This window comes from Sciurus carolinensis, chromosome 2 (genome assembly GCF_902686445.1).
Source record: "Sciurus carolinensis chromosome 2, mSciCar1.2, whole genome shotgun sequence".
Lineage (NCBI taxonomy): Eukaryota > Metazoa > Chordata > Mammalia > Rodentia > Sciuridae > Sciurus > Sciurus carolinensis.
The window spans coordinates 108,342,537-108,359,755 of record NC_062214.1 but is presented as its reverse complement, the minus strand read 5'-3'; the positions used below and the strand labels follow the sequence as shown (position 1 = coordinate 108,359,755).

General features: G+C 34.7%; 1 protein-coding gene across 1 annotated transcript in view; it reads left to right on the top strand.

Annotated features, from left to right (window-relative positions):
- Golm2 (golgi membrane protein 2) overlaps positions 1 to 17,219 on the top strand; it is a 127,788-nt gene that overhangs the window by 108,379 nt on the left and 2,190 nt on the right. The window contains 1 exon segment of the mRNA XM_047539182.1: positions 9,455 to 9,622. Coding sequence (XP_047395138.1) covers positions 9,455 to 9,622 — 168 coding nt within the window.

Here is a 17,219-nt window from a genome sequence, read left to right as displayed (position 1 = left end):
TTTGTGGACTGGAAATAGAGACAAAGAAATTGCAAAACACTATCAAGATTCTTAGTAAATCATAGAGTAAGGATTTGAACCCAGGAAATTTGATTTCAGGAGAAAAAATAATAATAAAAGAATTATGTTTGTGTGTGTGTGTGTGTGTGTGTGTGTGTGTGTGTGTATTACTGAGAATTGAATCCAGAGGCATTTTACCACTGAGCTATATCCTCAGCCCCCTTTTTTAAAATTTCAAAACACGTCTTGCTAAGTTGCTCAGGCTGTCCTTGAACTTGGGATCTTCCTGCCTCAGCCTCCCAAACTGGTGAGATTATAGGCATGTGTAACCAAACCCAACTAGAAAATGTTTGGTTTGGTTTGGTGCAGGGGTTGAACTCAGGGGTGCTTAACCACTGAGTCACATCTCCAACACTTTTTTTTAATTTTTGAGACAGGGTATTGCTAAGTTGCTTAGTGCCTCACTAAATTGCTGAGGCTGGCCTTAAATTTGAGTTCCTCCTGCCTCAGCTTCCAAGTGGCTGGAATTACAGGTGTGTACCACCACGCCTGGACTGGCTAGCAAATCTTAAAGGCATGTAAAATGGAGGAAAAAATTTAAGACAAGGGTAGTCCAATGGAAAATAAAGAATAATTAGAAACAACAACAGCAAACAAGATAGGGTGGGAATTCAGCTTCATGGTAGAGCAGTCACCTGTGCAGGGCTCTGGGCTCCATCCCAACACCACCAAAAAAACAAACCAACCAACCAAGGGAGAAAAACCTCACCAGGCCCAGTAGCATATGCCTGTAATCCCAGTGACTCAGAAGGCTGAGGCAGGAGGATCCAAAGTTTGAGGCCACTCTGGGCAATTTAGACCTTGTTTCAATAAATAATAAAAAGGGGCTGGGGGTACAGCTCAGTGATTGAGTGCTTTCCTAGCATACCCAAGGTCCTGGGTTCAATTCCTAGAACTGAAAAATAATAATAGTGATAATAATATTTGAATAGTGAAATTAAAGTGAAATATTCACTTAGTGCATATAAGATTAATGTAATTGACATTCATATTTGATATATGCCTGGCTTCACTTCTTCAAATACTGGTAAATTTCTTTCCATCTCAGGCCCCCTCATCTGTGCTGCTGTTAAGACTGGCTAAATAGGTGTAGGGTAGGAGAAGATAAGAGGGTGAGGCAAAGGGTGAGACAAATTTGACCTTGAAGCAAAACATATCTGCTTCTCTTCCTTTCTTCTTTCTTTCCCCCATAGAATCAGTCTTAAGGAGCCAGGCATGGTGATACACACCTGGAATCCCAGCAACCGTGGAGGCTGAGGCAGGAAGATCACAAATTCAAGGCCAGTCTCTGCAACTTAGCAAGACCCTGTCTCAAAATAAAAAATATAAAGGACAGGGACTATAGCTCAGTGGGTTAAGTGCCCCTGAGTTAAATTCCCAGTCCCAAAAACAAAAAGAGAGAAAGAAAAGGAAAGGAAAAATAGCGAAAGGGCAACCTGTGGATTATGTAAAGGAAGGAGAAAGAGCAGTTCAACTTCTTTGGTAATGGGGAGATGGAAAAGTTGTTTGGATGCTTTTAGCCACAAATTCTTGCAACTGTGCTTCTTTTGTTTCATTGACTTTTCTGTACAATCTAGGGCTGGGGAGATTGCTCAGTTGGTAGAGTGCTTGTCTTCTAAGCACAAGGCCCTGGGTTCGATCCCCAGCACCGCAAAAAAGAGCCAGTTTAGTAGTTACCCTACTTATTGTTTTGTAAGGAAAACCTACAGTAACATTTTTGTCACTATTTGTACACCCCACTCTTCCAGCTGTCATGATTCTAACTAGTATCTCAACAGATTTTTAAGTCATCACATGCCATTTTTTCTGAAGTAGTCAAAACTCGCCCTAAGTATTAAACTGAATAATGTGAGTCACTTTAATGTATTAACCGAATGAATAAATGAGTAAAATGAAAATAAACTACCAATAGATGAAGACTATAAAAAGAGGTTGCTTCCTAAGAATACACATTGCTTTTTTTCTTTCTTACTAGACTTATAACCAACTCACCTCAATTCATTTTGCTTATAATAATGGTAATATATTTCAAAATGACATGAAAAGTATAAACTTTTTAATAGAGTAGCTGAGAAATTAAAACCCATAAATGAACCTTGAACTAATGAAGTAAAGCCATTATTTATCTTGGTGTTTCATTTGATTTATAGTACAAACTTAAAAAAAAGAACAAAACTTAGTTTTGCTTTCCCTTATTCTAATTTTATTTATTTATTTATTTATTTATTTATTTATTTATTTATTTATTTATTTATTTATTTTGTGGTACTGAGGATTACACTCACATCCAAAGGCAAGTGCTGTACCACTGAGCTACATCTCTAGCTCTGTAGTTTCTCTTGATTAAAATGTTCTTTTGCAATTGAAGAATGTTATTGTTACTATATAATCCTTTGATTTTCTTTTTTTATTAAAGTGTGTAGTCTGATATTTGGGTTGTTTTAAAGAATATCATTCCATATGAAGTTCTATTGTATTGCTTAAGACAAGCTGAAAAAAATGTGTTAGCTTAATACTTTAGATGATGTAGAATATATGAATTTAGTTTACATGGTATAAAAATTAAAAGAAGATATATGAAAAAGTATTTCAAACATGCCATATGTGTTTATTTAGTAAACTTCTTTTACTAGTTTGACTCAAAAGGGAATTTAAATATTGAAAACAAGTCTCTTTATTGTTATATCATGTACATGTACAAATATGTAATGATGAACCCTACCATTATGTATAATTATAATACACCAATAAAAATATAGAAGAAAAAATAAGTATATGAAAAGGAAAATAATCTCTTAGTGGTTAGTTTTTCAAACTTGGTGTTGCTTTCCCCTGCCCCCAGTACTGGGGATAGAATTCAGGGGTGATCCATCCCTAAGCTGTATATCTCAACCCTTTTTATTTTATATTTGAGACAGAGTTTGCTGAGTTGCTCAAAGACTTTGAATAACTAGTGAGCATGTTGCTTCTTTCTTTGTGTTTTCATGTTTAAACTGTTGGAATGAAGCTGTTTTGTGGCTAATATACTTGAAGGTAATCATTTTTAGCCAGGTAATCATTTCAAGTGTTCAGCTGAATTTTGCCACAATATAAGAAAATTTGGGTATCTAAACTAAAATATAATTATGCTTATTATTCTGCTTGGTGGTCACAGGTTTAACAAACATTGTGGTCACTGAGGGACAGTACTGAATTAAAGGTCATGAACTAGATGAAAAGCTTCAGAGATGAAGTCCAATACTTAATTCCAAAGTACATCGTAGACATATGCCATCATGTGATAAATTTGCCCTTGTTACTTCGTATTACCCTTAAGTATAGTTATTCCCCAAAATTGCTCCTCTGACTTAGCCATTCTTTTAAATATTTATTTGCTAAGATAAATTTTCTTCTCATAGCTTAATATCTTGAAATTTATCAGTCTTAAAACTATGTAATCCTAACCATTATTTTGCATCTAGATTCTGGATCCATATTTCCATGTGTCTATAAAACATTTTTATTTGGATATCTTACTGTAACCTTAGCTCAGTATATCTAAAGCAACATTTACTTTCCTATACATTCCCAATTATTCCACTTGGGGTGTAGGTACCAATATTTTTACTTTCCATCCTAGGATTGTAGAATCATCCTTTGACTCTTTCCACTCCATTATGCAATATATTCAGTTTGTCATTTTCAAAGGAATTTGATTTACTTGGTTCTAACATTTCTTCTATTTTATAGTCCAGTGTTCTCACAGCTTCTCACTTGAGTGAATTCTATTAGGTATAAGGCAGATTAGATTCCTGTTCTCAGGATACTTAAAAGAAATAATGATAGCTATTACTCCTACATGAAGTTCAGATTCATGCTATCATATGGAAACCAACTGTAGTAACTGTCTTTATCGTTATATGACACTTTCTAGGTCATTGTGCTGTAGCACACATGGCATCACTAATTATTTGTTTATGATCTGTTTCCCTTGCCACATACACTGAGTTATTGGTAACAGAAATGGTTACTTCATTTTTGTATCACAGTGCTCAGTAGAGTACCTTTCACATATATGACTGAATCTTCCTTGGATGGATGGAGGAAAGAACATTATAGATACTTTGTCATTTACTTCAAATAGTGAAATGGAAGACCTTTTAAAATCTCTTAGTTTGAAGATCTTTTGTAATTATCCCTAATTTGCTTGTCCAAATATCCTCTTTCTTATAGTCAAATAAATATTTTCACTATCTCCTAAATACTCCATCTTCACTCTCACCTGTTTGAATGCTGCTGCCGCTGCTGCCACTGCCACCTTCTCCACCTTCTCCACCTGCCCCCTAGTGAGGGTCTCACTGAGTTGCCCTACTTGAATTCCTGGGCTCCAGTGATCCTCCCACCTCAGTCTCCCAAGTAGCTGGGACTATAAGTGCTTGCCACCACACCTGGCTAGACACTTCCTTTCTTTTCTTGTGTTGTAGTCTAATATATTTGCCTTTTTGGGAGCTGGGGGGTTTATTTCTTTGTTTTGGTGCTGGGTTTCTTTGTTTTGAATCCAGGGCCTTGTGGTACTACCATTGACACCCTAGCCCATATTTATCTTCTTTTTGAAACCTTCCCTAACTCTAACCCACATTAATATGTTGCCTGGCAACTGTATAATATAGCAGTCTATGGTATTGATCAGTATTTTATGTATTTTTTATCTATACTATCAAACTTCATTGTTTCATATGAAGTTTGTCAGATATCTCTTACTTGACTAACAACTGTGTAGTTGACTCTGTTCTTTCTTTTCATCTATGTTAGAAATCCAATATTAGAGGCTAGGTCTCCAAACATGACAGTTCTGTATAGGAAATAACACAGATTATTGTTTAACAGAGGGTAGTTGTGTGGTCATTTCTTTTTGTCATTGATTTAAAAAACTTATCTCTGAGTGTCAGCATAATTACAGTATTATATTAAAATTTTATGACTGAATTTAGGCTAGTCAGATAATTAGCATATTCTTAAAAAAAAAAAAAAAACTTTAACCTGGCATGGTGGGACATGCCTGTAATCTCAGTGGCTCAGGAGGCTGAGGCAGAAGGATCACAAGTTCAAAGCCAGCTTCAGGAACTTAGTGAGGCACTAAACACTTTAGTGAGACACTGTCTCAAAATAAAAAACAAAAAGAACTGGCAATGTGGCTTGGTGGTTAAGTACTCCTTGATTCAGTCCCTAGTACCAAATAAAACAGCAAATAGTTGTTCTGTTGGAAAATTATAATAAATACAGATGGGCCATTTCTGTAATTAAATTTTCCATGTCTAATGATATTAGTAAATTAAGTATTTTTCAGTAATTTCTCTTATACTAATTTCTTTAGTCTTCTATATTTCGTATCTGATAAAAATGAAGATTTTTTTTTGAGAAAATAGCATACTTTGAAAAATATTCACTAGTAACTACCATATTTAAGTGTTCATAATTTTTTAATGTAGTACTGCAAATCGAACCCAGCGGTGCTCTACCACTGAGCTCTAACCACAAAATCTTTGGCCCTTGTTATTTTTCATTTGAGACAAGATTTTACTAAGCTGCCAATGCTGCTTGAGTTTGCCATCCTCCTAAGTAGCTGGGATTAATAGCCATGTGCCAAGTGTTTGTATGTTTAAAACAGCAGTTTATACTGCATAAAGATGATTTAACTTCAGCAACTGTTTTGTCCATATAAGTAAATATTACATATTGAAGAAAAGAACATACAGATTTCTATAAATCTCCCCTTTTCCTGTTTATGTTGGCATCATGTGTTTTTGTCACTAAGGAAAGAGATAATTTAAAAAGCTACCCAAAGTGTGTGTTTATTTGGTACCAGGGATTAAATCCCAGCCTGCCCCACCCCGCCCCTCCCCACCCCACCTTTTTAAATTAAAATTTTTTTTTTTTCTTTTCACAATGGCAGAATTTATTGAACAATAATACGTCACAGGCTACACCACTTTCATCAATGGCAGCTCACTGAATACTCGTGGTCATCTGGTGGCCGTAAGCCAGGCAATTACAGATTCTTTTATTCCAATCTTTTTTTTCCCTTTATTATTGTATACAAATGGGATACATGTTGTTTCTCTATTTGTACATGGAGTCAAGGCATACCATTTGTGTAATCATAAATTTACATAGGGCAATGTTCATTATTTTTTTCCCTTCCCCCCTACCCCTCCCACCCCTCTTTTCCCTCTATACAGTCCTTCTTTCCTCCATTCTTACCACCCTCCTTATCCCTAACCCTAAACCTAATGCTAACCCCTCCCACCCCCCATTATATGTCCTCATCTGCTTATCAGCGAGATCATTCATCCTTTAGTTTTTTGAGATTGGCTTATCTCACTTAGCATGATATTCTCCAATTTCATCCATTTGCCTGCAAATGCCATAATTTTATCATTCTTCATGGTGGAGTAATATTCCATTGTATATATATGCCACAGTTTCTTTATCCATTCATCAACTGAAGGGCATCTAGGTTGGTTCCACAATCTGGCTATGGTGAATTGAGCAGCAATGAACATTGATGTGGCTGTATCTCTGTAGTATGCTGATTTTAAGTCCTTTGGGTATAGGCCAAGGAGTGGGATAGCTGGGTCAAATGGTGGTTCCATTCCAAGCTTTCTGAGGAATCTCCATACTGCTTTCCAGAGTGGCTGCACTAATTTGCAACCCCACCAGCAATGTATGAGTGTACCTTTTTTCCCACATCCTCGCCAACACCTGTTGTTGCTTGTGTTCTTGATAATTGCCATTCTAATTGGGGTGAGATGGAATCTTAGGGTAGTTTTGATTTGCATTTCTCTTATTACTAGAGATGTTGAACATTTTTTCATATATCTGTTGATTGCTTGTACATCTTCTTCTGTGAAATGTCTGTTCATTTCCTTAGCCCATTTGTTGATTGGATTATTTGCATTCTTGGTGTAGAGTTTTGAGTTCTTTATAGATTCTGGAAATTAGCGCTCTATCTGAAGTATGAGTGGCAAAGATATTCTCCCACTCTGTAGGCTCTCTCTTCACATTACTGAGAGTTTCCTTTGCTGAGAGAAAGCTTTTTAGTTTGAATCTATCCCAGTTGTTGATTCTTGCTTTTATTTCTTGTGCTATGGGAGTCCTGTTAAGGAAGTCTGATCCTAAGCCAACAAGTTGAAGGTTTGGACCTACTTTTTCTTCTATAAGATGCAGGATCTCTGGTCTGATTCCGAGGTCCCTGATCCATTTTGAGTTGAGTTTTGTGTAGGGACAAGGTCTTTCTAAGTTGCTCAGGGTCTTGTTATTTTGCTGAGGATGGCTTTGAACTTGAGATCCTCTTGCCTTAGCATTCAGAGTTGCTGGGGTTATAGGCAGACATTACCATACCCAGCCCAAAGTGTTTATTTTATATTACTATAGTTAGGAAATGGTGTTCTTCTAACAAATAACCTGTCTTTTCTTCTCTTTTTACTGTTTCTCCTTTTTAACTCTTGTACATCCATTTCTTTTATGTAATTCTTTTTTTCTTTTTTAAATATTTCTTCAGATGTTGATAGACCTTTATTTTATTCATTTATTTATATGCGGTGCTGAGAATTAAACCCAGTGCCTCATACATGCTAGGCAAGTGCTCTACTACTCTGAGCCACAACTCCAGCCCCATAATTCTTTTTCTCCCCCTTACCCCTGTGATATATCCAAGGCTTTGTACATGCCAACCAAACGCTGAACTACATTCTCAACCCTTTTTCAGTTTTATTTTGAAATAGGGTCTTACTAAATCACCTAGGCTGGCCCTGAATTTGTGATCTTCCTGCCTCAGCTTCCCAAATAGCTGGGATTTCAGGCATGTGCCTCTGCATCATCCTGTAACTTTTATTTGGTCAACTTTTTCATTTATTTATTATTTGTTTACATACCCTTATTTTATTCTAGAATAGATTTAATATAAAATCACACTTTTTAATGACTCCATTTACTTCAGTCTCATCCCTACACATTTCCCCTTTCACCCATGTTAGTGGGATTTATTCTTTAACTATTTTTCTGATTAGCTCTTTACCCTGCAAGTAGAAAGATTTTGGCTTCATGATGTGGTAAGTCCTTTATAGAACTCACCAATACTTTCATAGTTCTTTCTAAGCAAAGGAAGTTAAGTTGTTAACTTTTTTCTTGAGTTTTTCATTGCAATGTAAATTTTTTAAATACATTAGACTTATTAGAGAAAATTGTTGAATTTTTAAGCCTTAAATTCCTACAACTTTGTAAAGTTACATTTATTCATATTTTAGGGATTAGAATAACATTTACTTTTATGCTAGTTAAATGTACTGTCAGAGTAGAGTTTTACTCACATTTGTGAGTTAGAACTTAGTGTGCTTAACATTTTTATTTAATTTTATCTTTTTAAATTTTATTTATGTGGTTTTTTTGTTTTAGGGTTTTTGGGGGGGGGCGGCGGTTCTGGGGATTGAACCTAGGAGTGGTCTACCACAAGCTACATTACCAACCCTTTTTTTGAAACAGGGTCTAGCCAAGTTACTGAGGCTGGGCCCAAACTTGGGATCCTCTTACCTCAGCCTCTCAAGTTGCTGGGATTATAGGCATGTGCCACCAGGCCTGGCTGATATTTTTATTTTTAATGTCTAGTGTTGAACAGCTTCCTACAGTAGGTATTAATTGCTCTTCTTGATTTCTGATTATCATAAATGTATACAATATAATGACCTCATGTAGGTCAACTTTCTTAAACTTTCACTGACTTTTTTATTTAATCTGCTTTAGGTAAAGTGGAAGAGATAAGCCAGAATGACTTGGGATGCTTTTTCAAAGCATGTACCACTAGGAATTCTGATTCTCATTCTGTGCCATCCTTCTTTGGAAGTCTATGATTATAGTGTATCAATATTACTAAAGGAATTGTGCGTGCCCTCAAATGTGTTTGTCTTAGCCTGTATCATTCTTATTTATTTTTTAAAGTTTTCAAAATTATTCGTGGAAAATGATATTTCATAAAACAGTAAATGACTGCAGATTTCAAATATGTATTGCATCTAGTAATAAAATGATTTATTCTTCTCCTAAAGCATAAAACAAATATTTACATTAGGAAAAAATTGGTTGTTAGCAAAATAGTCCTGAAACTGGTGCCCTTTTAAGACAACATTCAGACCTTAAGTAGCAAGTACTAAACACTCAAAAGAATTCTTTTTAAGTTACTTTCAGAGTCTTCACTCCTATTTACTTTTGTCTTGGATAATCAGATCAAATGTATTCTTTTTATAGCTACTACTCTGAAAGTTGCAAGGTTTCACTTGTCTGCTTTCTGATCTGCCTTCAGTATAGGTCCCTTCTTTTCTTCTCTCTGTACTCTTGAATTAATCCTCTACCTACTTCACAGGCCGATTCTTTGATGAGAATGAATCCCCTGTTGATCCGCAGCATGGCTCTAAACTGGCGGATTATAATGGGGATGATGGTAACGTAGGTGAGTATGAGGCAGACAAGCAGGCTGAACTGGCTTACAATGAGGAAGAAGATGGTGATGGTGGAGAGGAAGACGTCCAAGGTGAGCGTGGGCCTGGCCTCCATGCTGTGACCGTGAAACCCACCTCTAAGTTTTTTGGTTGAATTTGTGTAAATTTCCCCCATTTATTAGCAGCAGTAAAGTCTTAAGATTAATTCAAAGAGGTTCTGGGCAGTTTTTCAGTTTTACTTTTAAAAGTATCTTAAGATAGAAGTTGTAGATTTGTCAATAATTTTAATTTTTTCAGTTTTAGTTATTCTATGTATTATTGACAGTTATAATTTGAAACTCATAATTCTCAAATTATGGAATTAAATTGTTAAAATGACTCTAGACTTTGCATAATTTTTGCTTTCAGAAAAAATTATTATTTTCCAGTATCTCATCTGAAAACATTTCAATTTTCTAGGCAAGTATTGCCCAGGCAGCCTTTTTGTTATAAGGAAACTACGAAGGGAACAGTCTTCTTCATATTGAAATAAAAAATTATTTCATCACTGATAAAGCATAAGAAAATTATTTTTAATTTTTTTATGAGAGGCTTATGAAGGTTTATCTTATGTTCAATACACAGATTCAACATATTTTTCTTGTTAACTGTCTTACTTCTGAGCTTTTTACTTAGTAAAGTTCAGAATCTACCTGTGTGCATGCAGCCCTACCCATGCATGCATATCAGAGTACATTGTTGTATTGTAAGTTTTTAGGCTTATTTTTTGCCTGCTTATATTGTTTAGTACAATTTGTGGAGTTTTAAAATCTTCTATAAAAGTCTATTATGACACTTATGATGTGATGTATAAGATTTCCATAATATGATGCATGAAATGTTTTTCACTATAACCTGTTTTGAATTCTTCCATAGCTCTTTGTACAGTAAATAAATTTTTACTGAGGTTCATGACAAGAATTATTTTTAAAAACTCAGAAGAAAATATAATTATCATAGAATACTGTGTAGTTAGTATTAAAAGGAAAAAAACTAGAGATTCTGACTTCTATGTAGGTATCATTTTGGTAGTACATTTTAGTTTTGGAAAAACATGATTATAGAAATAGAAGCGAGATTAGTGTTAGAAGTTGTTTAAGGATATATTAATGAGAATTTCTCATTTTTGGTTATATAAAATTTTACTCGGTTTTTCCATAATTTCATCCCCTTTTCATAAATTTTACCTTCTTTTCTCATTGTTTTTGTGGTTTGTTTGGATTAGTCTTACTTTCAATTACATATAACACTTTAAGGCTTTTCATCACATGTATATCTTATTACCAATTAGATTGTAAGCTCTTGGAGAGCAGGAATTTTCATTTTATTTTTCCTTCTATTTTGTTTGTGTCCTTTTCTGCCTTCATACACTTTCTTACAGGGCCCTCAATAAATGTCATTAACTGATAAAAATTTACTCTTTTCATATTGAGCTTTTATTCTTATAACCATGACTAGGGTAATAACTTTCAACTTCTGACCTTATGAGTTTGCTTGGTTTGTACTTTAAATATTCTCTTCAGTTTTTTTTTTTTTTTTGTTGTTGTTGTTTGTTTTTTTCTTAAGTGTTTTTCTATCATCTCATGGATAATTTTGAGGTTTTTATTAGAGCAGTTAATTTCAACCATTATTGACAATCATTTCGTGTGTGTGTGTGTGTGTGTGTGTAATTGTTTTTTGCTCTTTTAAAAACAATGAGTTTTATCAAAAAATTTCAGTTTAGTTTTTTTATGGGTTTTCTCCACAGTAGGTAAATTTATTTTCATTGCCTTCTTTTCCCCTTATTTGTACCCTTTTCCCTTCCCACTCCTATTTCTCATTGCCGCTTCAGGTCCCCAGTACTTTTATGCTGCCCTTCTTTTCCTTTCACAAGAAAATAAATTCATTGATTTCTAATTAATATAAAGAAATAGCCTAATAAACCTGGCATGGTGGTGCACACCTGTAATCCCAGAGACTTGGGAAGCTGAGGCAGGAGGATTGTAAGTTCCAAGCCAGCCTCAGCAAGTTAGCAAGGTCCTAAGCAACCAGCAAGACCCTGTGTCTAAATAAAATAAAAGGATAGTAAAAGGACTGGGATATGGCTCAGTGGTTAGGTGCCCCTGGGTTCAATCCCTGATATCTGGGGAAAAAAAAAAAAGAAAGAAATAGACTAATACAATATCTTTGATGAAATAGGTCAGAGGTTGTTAAGTTTTTTCATTTACTTATTTGCAGGTGAGTCTTACTTGAGCCAAGGGCTGCCATTTAATATTTCTTATTTCATTATAGAATTCTAGGTAATAGTGGCAGGAAGATAGGGCAGCTACATAAAGGGAACTTCCTTATCACAGAGAACAGAAAAATGCAAGAACATCAACTCAAGCAAATAAAGAAGATAAATTCTGGTAAACTAACTAAAAAGGATTACTTAAGAGACCTAAAGCCGGGTGCTGTGGCACTCGTCTCTAATCCCAGTAGCTCTGGAGGCTGAGGCAAGAGGATCTCGAGTTCAAAGCCAACCTTAGCAACTTAGTGAGACCCTAAGCAACTCAGTGAGACCCTGTCTCCATATAAAAATATAAAAAAGGGCTGGGATGTGGCTTAGTGGTTGAACATCTCTAGGTTCAATCCCCGGTACCAAAAATAAAAATTAAAAAACTAAAATTAAATAAATTTAAATATATTTTCAGAGATTCTTCAGGGATTTCATTCTTTAGGTGTAGCATTAACTGTTCAAAAAGTAAGGAGGGGGAATTATGGCTGTTCCCTAACTTATTAAGTTGGTTTTCAACTGTAATAAGTCAGAACATGTAGAATTTAAAAACATTTCTTTTTTGTGTCAACATAGATATAATGTTTGAATTCCCAGTACAGTTTGCTCTTGTAAACAAAGCAGGCAATAGAATAGAAAAAGCCACTGGGCTGAAAGTTGAGAGACAGGCTTTATATTGCTTTTCAAGTCACTTAAACTCTCTGGACCATGATTTCTTCATCTATATTTGAGAGCATTGGACTAGAATAGATTGTCCTCCTCAGTTCTAAAATTCTGTGCCCACATTTACAGTGGAATTACTGTATATAACACAAACATTATGGGAAAATGTGTTTCAGATTGCAGGATGTTTAAAACACATCTAGTCCCAAACTTAGAAAAGAAAGTAAAAACTTAACTGCTACCATTGAAACTTGGAAGCCAAAGATGCCAAAAATTGAAGTATTATTAATCTGAGTAGGTGCTCTTCTCTGTTTTCTCTGATAGTGGAAGGAGGTTTTACTCACTGTGTGAAGTCTGTAGGACTAGAAATTCCAGCTGCAGGTTAAGATTCTTTGGCTTTGGTCTCCAAAATTCTGGACTATGAAATTGAGGCTTTGACAGCATTTCTGCCAGTAGGAAACTAAAGGATTCCAGCCTTACCTCTGATACCTGTTCATATACATTCATTATTGGGGTGAATACTACCTGCAGAATATTTTCTTGCATATTAAGTCAGGCCTGTTTTTCCTGTGTTTACAATCAGCTTATTTTTAATTCCAATTCCTGAAACATTCTAATGGGAATTATTTATGTTGCTATAAAATTTTTGAAAAGAATAAATTTGGGAATACTACACATCTGATGTATCTTTTAGTTCATTCTTTACTGTTATAAGAAATGGTACAAATTCCTGTTACTCTTTAATCCCATAGAAGTTGTTAATTTGTTTAATAAAATATGAAACACATGAATTTTACCTATCTGGGGTTGTAGTTCAGTGCTAGAGTGCTTATGTAGCATGCAAGAGGTCCTGGGTTTTGCACTGAAAAAAAAAAGTATTATGTAGTATATCTGTAGAAGGAAGCTTAAGCCTGTGCTTAACTGCCTACATTCTGGAGCTAGACTGTGTGGATTTGAATCCATTACTACCTCTGTGAGCCTGTGAAATACTAGCCTCTATGCTTTAATTTTTTTCAACTGTAAACTAGAAATATAGTTACTTAATAGTTGTTTTATGGATTAAATGATTTAATATTTGTTCAGCACTTAAAACAGTCTTTTACACTGTAAGTAATGTTTAAGTGTTCACTGAATACAATCATTTTTGAAAGTAAAAGCAGTCAGGCATGGTAGTACATGCCTGTAATCATAGCAGCTCAGGAGCCTGAGGTAGGAGGAGTTCGAGTTCAAAACCAGCCTCAGCAACTTAGTGAGGCCCTAAGCAACTCAGCAAGTCCCTGTCTTTAAATGAAATATAAAAAAGGTTGGGGATGTGACGCAGTGGTTAAGTGCCCCTGGGTTCAATACCTGGTACAAAAAAAAAAGTAAAAATAAATCTAAAATTTTTTCTCTGGATTGCCTGCTTTAGAGAATAATTGCACTTCGGCCTATAGACTAGTACTTTTTTTGTGGAGCCTCACTAGCTTAAGTTCTTGCTTGGTATAACTTTATTTTTAAAAATATTTTTTTTGTTGTAGATGGACACAATACCTTTATTTTATTCATTTATTTTTATGTGGTGATGAGGATCGAACCCAGTGCCTCACACTAGGCAAACCGTCTACCCTGAGCCACAACACCAGCCCTTTTGTATAACTTTCTTTATGGAAGTAGTTCTTTCTCAACTTCAAAACTTAGGAATTATGTAATAAATTATGAATGTCTTTATAATTATATTTCCTTTAACAGTCATTTTTCCTTGACTAGCTGTTACAGATTTTGCCACTTTCTTAAATTGACAATTTTAGTCTGTGTAGTTATTTAGTGTTTATTTGTTATCCTATATCAGATTTGGTCAGGTAATTTCATAATACTTTACAGATAAATGCAAACAGGTTGTTGATAGAAACTTGACATCTGGATAGAATAGCTATACTGAAAAAGGACTCTAGTTAAATGTAAATGATAGAAAGTAACAATGCAGTATTCCAAAGTCCTATAGAATTCTGAAAAAGTGTGAAAGATCATATTAAAATTTAGCTAGAAAGAGCATAAATTAATTTTTAAACTCCTTATATGTAGAGAGGATGCTGCAAGTAAAGACTGCCTTTATGTATTTTTAATTAATTTTTTAATTTTTTAAATTAATTAATTAATTATCTTTGGTACTAAGAATTAAATCCAAGGGGCATTTTACTACTGAGCTACATCTCCAAGTCCTTTTTATTTTTTTATTTTGAGCAGGGTATCACTTAGTTGCTCAGTGCCTCACTAAATTGTTGTGACTGGCCTTGAACTTATAATCTTCCTTCCTCAGCCTCCCAAGACACTGGGATTATAGGCATGTACCACCATGCTGGGCTACCTTCTTTTATTTTGAGGTAGGAAGAACAGTTATCCTGTTCTACTAAAAAGATAATTAGAGGTCCAAAGAAGTTCAGGGACTAGATCACGTTTGCTAAGTAGCTGAGTCAAGGGGCTGGGGATGTAACTCAATGATAGAGCACTTGCCTAGCACATGTGAGGCACTGGGTTCGATCCTCAACCCCCCATAAAAATAAATAAATAAAATGAAGGTATTGTGTCTATCTACAACTAAAAAATACATTTAAAAAAAAGTATCTGAGTCAAGAGCAGATTTAAGTTTTTCTATTCCTATACCTTTGCTCTAAGACCCCATTTCCCCTTTACATTTGTTCATTTAAAAAGCCAAAAATGTAGTTAATTTTTTTCCTTCAGTGACTTTTCTGTTAAATCTAGGAATTTTCCACTGCTCCAAGGTGATTAAGTGTTCATTTAATTACTAATGTCTTGAAAGATGTATATATATAGTCATAGGTGAGGCCATAACATGAATTCTGAAGAGAACTTTCTGGAAATGGGCCAGTGCTTATTTTCCCTTTTAAAACCACTTTTTTTTTTTTTAAGTACAGAGTTTTTTGACAAGAAATTGATTAGCGTGTTTACAAAATACAAATGTAAATATAAATTTAATTTCAGCCACTGCACATGTTAAAACATATTCGGGGTTATCATGCCTAGTGGATTATACTGTTAATGTGCATGATAAGTTTAAGAATGTGGTACAAAATTTTTCTTGCAGTTTCAAATGAGAATTTCTGTAAGTTTAACAGGAAAGTTGTGGAAAAGAAAAGAAAATTGGATTGTTTGCCATTTGTGGAAGAACAAAATTTTAGAGTAAAAAAATTTATCAAGGGGGCTGGGGTTGTGATTTAATGGTGGAGCACTTGCCTGGCACCTGTGGGGCCCTGGGTTTGATTCTCAGCACCACATAAAGATAAATAAATAAATAAATAAATAAATAATAAACAAACCGTGTCCATCTACAACAACAACAACAAAACACTATCAAGGCTGGGCTCAGTGGTGCAGGCCCGTAAATCCCAGTGATTTAGGAGATTGAGGCAAGAGGATTGCAAGTTTGACATCAACCTGGGTGAATTAGCAAGACTCTATCTCAAAATAAAAAGGACAGGGGATATAGGTAAGAGTTAGAGTGCAAGTCTCCGAGTTCAATCCCCCAAAACAAAAAACAAAACCAAAAAACTGTCATACCTAATATAAGGATGTCATAAAAAGCCATGTTCTAAATGGAGATTCTTAGGTTCATTCTAACATAATACTAATTTTTTTTTGAGCAGTCTTATTTAGAATCTATAGTCTGCAGCAAAAATTAGAAAAGAAACAGTGGCACACATCTGTAATCCCAGCAATGCAGGAGGCAAAAGGACAACAAGTTGGAGGCTAGCCCCAGCAATTTAGTGAGACTCTACCTCAAAATAAAAATAAAAAGAAATGGGAATGTAACTCAGTGGTTAAGTGCCCCTGGGTTCAATCTGCAGTCAAACAGCAACAAAGTTAGAAAAGAAGCATTGTTTTTGTCAGTTAAACTAACAACAGTGCTGTGACAGTTAATAGCCAAGAAGAAAGCAGGAAAATAGCCAAATAAATCAAACTCCAGAGCACCATTTGGAGTAAATCAATAGCTACTCAAAGAGGCTTTGAGGATCTTACTAACAATATAACATAATTTTTTTTCTTTTTGGTACATAAAAAGTTAATTTGGTTAATATATTCCATACAGGACTTTAAGGGTAAGCTATTCCCAAAGAAGTAGAGAAATTCACTAGAATGTTAAATATTGGGATCAAAAGTGACTTTTTTCTCATTTATTTTCTAATTTCTACATTACCAGCATGAATTACTTTTATAATTAGAAAAGATTTTGGTTTTTTTAAAGGCAATAAAATATACAGAGAAATGTTTCTATCAGAGCTTTAATTTTAACCTTTACCTATATAGTAGAAATAATATATGTATAAAAAAGAACTGAATCCTCAATATTGAGGGTTCCTAAAGTTTTGTTAGCTATATTTATCGAATTCTACATCTATCTTCAAAGTGCTTTAGAAATAATCTAAAGAATGAGAAGTCTGTTTTGGAAGATTATTTCACTTTTCACTCTTTAGCTAAGCCACTAGGAAATAGAGTACTGTATGCATTAGGTGAGAAATAACAAGAGAAAATGACCTTAAGACTGAAGAAAAAAAATTGAGACAGGTTTTTAAATTTTTTTTTTTTTTTAATTGTAGATGGACACAATGTCTTTATTTGTTTATGTGGTGCTGAGGATCGAACCCAGTGCCCCTTGCATGCAAGGCAAGTGCTCTGCCACTGAGCCACAACCCCAGCCTGAGACAGTTTTAAATTGGGTTTCTACTATGATTTTTAAG